The sequence below is a fragment of the Chanodichthys erythropterus genome, chromosome 4 (genome assembly GCF_024489055.1).
Source record: "Chanodichthys erythropterus isolate Z2021 chromosome 4, ASM2448905v1, whole genome shotgun sequence".
NCBI classification, from domain to species: Eukaryota; Metazoa; Chordata; class Actinopteri; order Cypriniformes; family Xenocyprididae; genus Chanodichthys; species Chanodichthys erythropterus.
In genome coordinates, this window is record NC_090224.1 from 11440926 (window position 1) to 11447405 (window position 6480).

Genomic DNA, 6480 nt, shown 5'->3' on the forward strand with positions numbered 1-6480 from the left:
ACCGACGTACGCTCCACCGACGCGCCGAGATACATAAATGAGAAGAAATCCACCGCAATCCTCAGGGACGTGAAGCACCTGCACGAAAACGTGACGGATTGGAACTGTAATCTCTCCTGTAATCAAGCTCAAAATGCGCTCTACCGCTTCGGTCTCAGATGAGGCGAGAAAGGCAAGAGGAAGTGGTTGGTTCATCCGGATGTTATATAGCCAACCCCTAAGGTCAGTCACCTGACATTGTTGATATTAGGTCTCGAGGATAGGCGGAAGAATGGCGTCATTCAGGTAAGACCGTGGTGACGGTCTGAGTGAGGTCGAAATAGATCCACATGATTGCAAACAACCTATTAGTTCAAACTTTGACCTGTGGAGGGCAGTAATACACTTAGCAGTGTCTACACTGCCGGAATTCTAATAGAGAAGAAGAAGAGAGCTAGTTCAAGATGAACATTTATGGGTAAAACATATAATTTTTAATTTTATTTAGAAAATGAGTGATGGTTTCTCTAGATAAGACCCTTATTTCTCGTCTGGGATCGTGTAGAACATTTTGAAGCTGCACTGAAAATGTAATTTTGACCTTCAACCGTTTGGAGGCCATTGAAGTCCACTATAAGGAGAATAATCCTGGAATGTTTTCATCAAAAACCTTCATTTCTTTTCAGCTGAAGAAAGAAAGACATGAACATCTTGGATGACATGGGGGTGAGTAAATTATGAGGAAATGTTCATTTGAAAGTGAACTAATCCTTTAATCTGTTTAAATATGACAAAATGGCCATGTCAATAACTCAAACACAAGGCATAGTTTTTTTTTTATTATTATTATTCAGTGGAAACTGGCAAAACAGAATGGAGATTAGTTACATTCCTCAAATTTAATACAGATTCAGGAATATGAATGATTTCCTGACCAAGCAGGAGTCAGGGAGCAGGAGTTAAGGCACAGCGTTGCCCCCAACGGAAAGTTTTCTTAAGCCCTATGTTTAGTACATTTTTGTTTAAATTATTACAATCAATTAGAAAGGTTGAGAAAGTACCAAAGAACAGTCCAGTAAGGTGTGGGAGTCACTATCAAGCACCATTTAAAGGTGGGACATCCTGTTCTGCACAAGATTAGAACAACACCAGGGTGAGTAAATGATGATTTAATTTTCAGTTTAGGGTGAACTGTCCAATTAAGATTCAAATATACTGCTAATTATTCTAAATGGAGTGATCAAACACATTTAATGTTTACTTATTCTTTGATGTAGAAAAATTATAAATGTATGCTTTTTTGAAGGAACCCACCTGAAAGAGGAATAGGCATTAAAACACCCAAGTCATGACATGAAAGTCAAACTTTATTGGTTTACATTTACAAAAATTTTAATTAGACAATACAATAAATAGTACAAAAAATAGTGTATTAATAACATAAAAAGAGAATATTTAAACCGTACAGAACAATATGTTCAGTCAAGTACATAATAAAAGCTTCCATTGGGAAGTAGAAGTCACATTTAGTTAGGACTGTTGCCTGATAAAATGGTAATGCCCATCAGACTGAGAATGAAGAATATTTGATCACATTTAAGTGTCAAATCATTTGGAAATGAAATGACATTATTGTGTCCAGCGATGCATTAGCGATAAATTCCTGTGAAAAGGAAGGTTGAATTAGTTTTTCAATGAATTGTTCACTGGAATAAACTACATCAATATTAATAGCCATATATAAATATGCTCACCATGTGTAGTTTGATGCTCTTCTGCTCTATATGAGACTCTCAACACTCTTATAAGCCTGTGGTGGATCCTCAATATCTGAGGTACTAAAAATTAAAATAGACAAAATAGTTAAACAGGATATAGTCCTGTATGGATAAACCAAGTGCAATAAATTGATAAATAACAACAGTAATGATGTAAGAAATTAAGATATAATTGATAAATAAGCCATTTCTCACCTGGTCAGTTCAAACTTGTTAGCTGAAAACAAAAAGACATATAAATTAGCATTTTAGTTCATTTTGGGTATATTACTAAAGAATTATATGGAATAACAAATTCTAGTTAAAGGTACAATTTGTGATATTTTTTTCCGCTAGAGGTCGCTAGAAGCCTATTCAAAACAAAGGCGTAGTTTGATGACGCCACGTTTTAGAGCGGAAACTTGGGACAAGTGGTCTCCATCTCAACAGACGTTGCAAAAGAATAGGGATTGGAGTCTGGAAGAACTCATGTTCGTGGATGCGATTATTAACGTTAACTGTAGTATGAAGCAGAGCAGGACCGAGTGTTGCGGGAGCTGAACGAGGAGCTGGAGCGGTTGATCAACACACGCCTCACGAGCAGCGGGACTTTTATTATGACACAGTCGCCGGCGTTGCTTCCGCTTTTCCGGTCATGAGTTTACGGGAGCTGTCCTTGTCGACAGAACCAGCGGCAGATGGTAAACAGTAATTATGTTCCATAAATAAGTAACACAATCCACCATAAAATGTGCAAGAAGTAAATAAGGAACTGCTTGAAGCAAGCTAGTGGTTTGCTGGACGCAAGACTCTACTTCCGCATTTGTCCACGGCACTGTTGTCATGTGGTTTCTACGTCAGTAAAGGCGGTAACAAAGGTAACTGACGTCATTGACAGGCGACAGCACTGCCCCGTGTCACTGTTTAGAATGGGAATTTTCTCATGATTTACAAGTAGTTGAAAACATTAGAGATATTGTTTGTAATCAGCTGGACAAAATATATAACAAAAGCCTAGTGGTTTTTGGATATTTTACTGCAAAAATTTAACATATTGTACCTTTAACTATATATGAAATACTGGATCGTATGTAGCAATTAAAAAAAAAAAAAAAAAAGACTCACCTTTACTCCTCAGTCTCTTCAGTATCCAGTAGACTAAGAACAGACTGGAGCTGCCGACAATACCTGCAACTCCAAGAGTCACTTCTGTTGCTTTGATAAGTGATGCAGAAGGATCAGGAAGTGCTGAAAATACAGATAAAAGGAAAGCTGTAGACTGTTTTTCTCACTTCATCACTGAAATTAGATATCTGCATGTTAGCTGGTTACCTTGACACACTGCCACTTCCCCTGACCAGCTCCCATTGAGGTTGCACATCATCTCATTACTGATAAGTTGGTAGCCATCAAGACAGCTGAAGGTGCAGATGGTGCCGAAGGTGTGTTCTTCAGATGAGCAGTTCATATGCCCGTTGATTGGCTCAAAAATTTGTGGGCAGACCACTGCTACAGAGTTGAAAAAGACAAAGTATTTTGTATGATAAAATTTACTTAAAGACTAGTTTATGATAAATCAACCTGTAAATCCATAAAAGAGACAAGAGATTATTACCTTCACAGTGAGGTGGTTCCTGACTCCACTTTGCAGTTTTTGTACAGCTGATCTCTGAAGCCCCCTGGAGGAGGAATCCCTCTTCACAACTGAAGCTGCATTTGCTCCCATAACTAAAGCTTGAAGTACAGTTTAGATCTCCATTGACAGGACTGTCAAGGGCCTGGCAGTGAAGAACTGAGTAAGATAAAAAAATTATGTAATAAATTAAAATTGTATAGAAAAATATAATTAAAACTAAACAGTAATATTTAAAAAAAAAAAAAAAACAAACAAACAATAAAAATGACAAAAGTTGACATAACAAAATGACAAATTAAAACTAAAAATATAAAAATAAAGCTAGAAATAAAAGCTACATAAAAGTCAACTCACGTTCACAGGTTGGTGGTTTGCTTGACCACTCCGTTGTAGAAGTGCATCTTGTTGTACTGGAGCCCTTTAGTTCATAACCCTCCTCACAGGAGTATTCACACCGAGAGCCATATGAGAAATCAGTAGGATCAGAGCACTGGACGCTTGCATGATCTGGTGAGGTGACGTCCTCCGGTTTGCATTTTAAAACTGAAAAACAGAAAACAGGATCATGATTAAACGCATGTGCCTAGTTTCAAAGAACTAAGAGCTGACGTGCAACTAAACATTACAGTATGTAAAAACATGACCCTTCTTACTTTCACAAGTGGGTTGTGAATCATTCCAGTGTCCCGCTGCTCCACAGAACAGTGTAGAGGAGCTGGAGTCTCGCAGCTTGTATCGTTCGTCACATTCAAACTCACAGGTGGATCCGTAGCTGAATCGGCCTATCGGATGATTACACCGCATTTCACCATCCTGTGGTTTGATCAGCTCTGGACACTGAACAACTGTATTCACAGACATTTCAAAGAAAATTAATTTTAGTAGTTTTGAACAGCATCTTTAAATGTTCCCAAATATAAATTCAACTCACGTTCACAGGTTGGTGGTTTGCTTGACCACTCCGTTGTAAAATTGCATCTTGTTGTACTGGAGCCCTTTAGTTCATAACCCTCCTCACAGGAGTATTCACACCGAGAGCCATATGAGAAATTTCCATTGAGATGAGAGCACTGGACACGAGCATGATCTGCTGGTGTGGCTTCATTTGGTTTGCATTTTACAACTGAAAAGCAAAAAAAAATGGTAACATACTTACATTTCACTTTTCAGCGTCAACACAGATAAAGACAGTCAGCAGTATCTGGAGAATTACTACCCACCATGTTCACATCGTTCTCCATAGAAACCTTGAAAGCATGAGCATGTATGGTTGTTTATGGTTTCTACACACTCTCCATGACCACTAACACAAGAGTCATCCTTGCAGGACGCTGAGGGTGAAAAAGTGCACAACTATTCATTGATGGTTGCAATTATACAATGAATACAGCAGAATTACTCTTTTTTTTTCATTTCAATTAAAAATACATTGGTTAGAAGATCTTAAAACACTTTATAAATGCTTTAAGTCTACCTACCCTTGTAGCACAGTGCAGTCTTCTCCTTTGAACAGGATTCATCATTCCATTTGCCTTCATCTTTCTCTCTTTTAATATACATTTCCACACAGTCTTCATTATTTCCTCCGTTATTGGGTTCCTTATCTGCCCAGTTCTCAGCTTCCTTGGTAAGTGTCTTGTTAGTTCCCACCCAGGTCCACCTGCCCTCAGTTTTACGAATGCCAATCCAGTAATATCCACTGACTTTTGGAAGGATGTTGTTGAGGTGAGAAATCTCCTCTTTGTTCTGGATGGCCACCATGTCAGTGTACTGCTGCCTGCACCAGCGTCTGGCATGTTCCCAGTTCATTTTGGAGTCGGAGTAATGGTATGACCAGCCTTCAGCGCCTCTCCATATGTTTAGCGCTGCAGAATTAAGCCATTGCAACTTTGAATGAACTGTTTACAGATTATATTTACTAAGTAGAGTTTATACATTAGAATAGTTTACTTTCTTACCTGAAGAAATAACAACAAGAAAGGCAAAAAATTGCAAAGGTACATGGTCGCAAACGCCCTGCAAAATTAAAGAACTGTATCAATTGGATAAACATAATATTTATTGATACTAAAATTATAGAAATTAATATTTTAAATGCTTTACTTACCATTGTCAGCAATGTACAGAAATGGTCCTGTTGACAGTCGTCTCTGTAGGTCTTTATTAATATGAAGGTTCTGATTTGAGATTCTAGTCTGGGAATCACTGTGCTGCTGCCTTTATATTGGAGTTCGGCTATGGTTCAGGACTTCCTTTCCCGGATCCACTTGTGACATCAGCAAATATAAGCAGTGGAATTCTAGTCTCTGGAAATACCCGTCTAACACTGATCAAGCAGGAAACTGCGTTCACTTTCATTTTGAGGTGGGGTTTAACATTCTCAAGGTGTTAGTGTGAGGAAATGACCTCTCAGGAAATGTTGTTGAGCTGTTGGACTGATACGACCACTGCAGGATACTTTATTTATACTTTTGACAAATTATCATGTACAGTAATCTGACATTTCTCCTATGCATCTCCTATCCAATTGTTTCAAATCAATCAACTGATATGTAACTTTAAAGGAACAATTCTGATGTTCACTTTTCACAGTTCCTGTGAATTCAGTTCCTGTGAATATCTTCAGCTCAGTTTATAAAGGAAAGAGAGAGACAATATGGGTCGAGAGGGGCATAAGTAGTAATTGTCATGTTTCCAGTAATAATTTGGCGCCTTTACTGTATCCTCCATGGAAATACAATTAATGGTAAGTTTTACTTTTACTCAGTGAAGTGAATGTCACATAAATATGTCAAGCATAAAGTACAGTCCAAAAGTTTGGAACCACTAAGATTTTTAATGTTTTTAAAAGAAGTTTCGTCTGCTCACCAAGGCTACATTTATTTAATTAAAAATACAGTAAAAAACAGTAATATTGTGAAATATTATTACAATTTAAAATAACTGTTTTCTATTTGAATATATTTCACAAAGTAATTTATTCCTGTGATGCAAAGCTGAATTTTCAGCATCATTACTCCAGTCTTCAGTGTCACATGATCCTTCAGAAATCATTCTAATATGCTGATCTGCTGCTCAAGAAACATTTAATGTGTACAATTGTACAAA

General features: G+C 37.5%; 1 protein-coding gene across 1 annotated transcript; it reads right to left on the reverse strand.

Annotated features, from left to right (window-relative positions):
• Positions 1–839: 839 nt before the first annotated feature.
• Positions 840–5635, reverse strand: LOC137019065 (L-selectin-like). The gene is made up of 13 exons (XM_067384064.1): positions 5480–5635; positions 5331–5388; positions 4851–5237; positions 4593–4703; positions 4304–4495; positions 4026–4217; positions 3727–3915; positions 3352–3528; positions 3069–3245; positions 2862–2984; positions 1953–1974; positions 1734–1817; positions 840–1642 (listed from the first exon to the last, which is right to left on the reverse strand). The coding sequence occupies exons 1-12, from the start codon at positions 5480–5482 to the stop codon at positions 1760–1762; spliced, it is 1689 nt and encodes a 562-aa protein (XP_067240165.1). The 5' UTR covers positions 5483–5635; the 3' UTR covers positions 840–1642; positions 1734–1759.
• Positions 5636–6480: the final 845 nt, after the last annotated feature.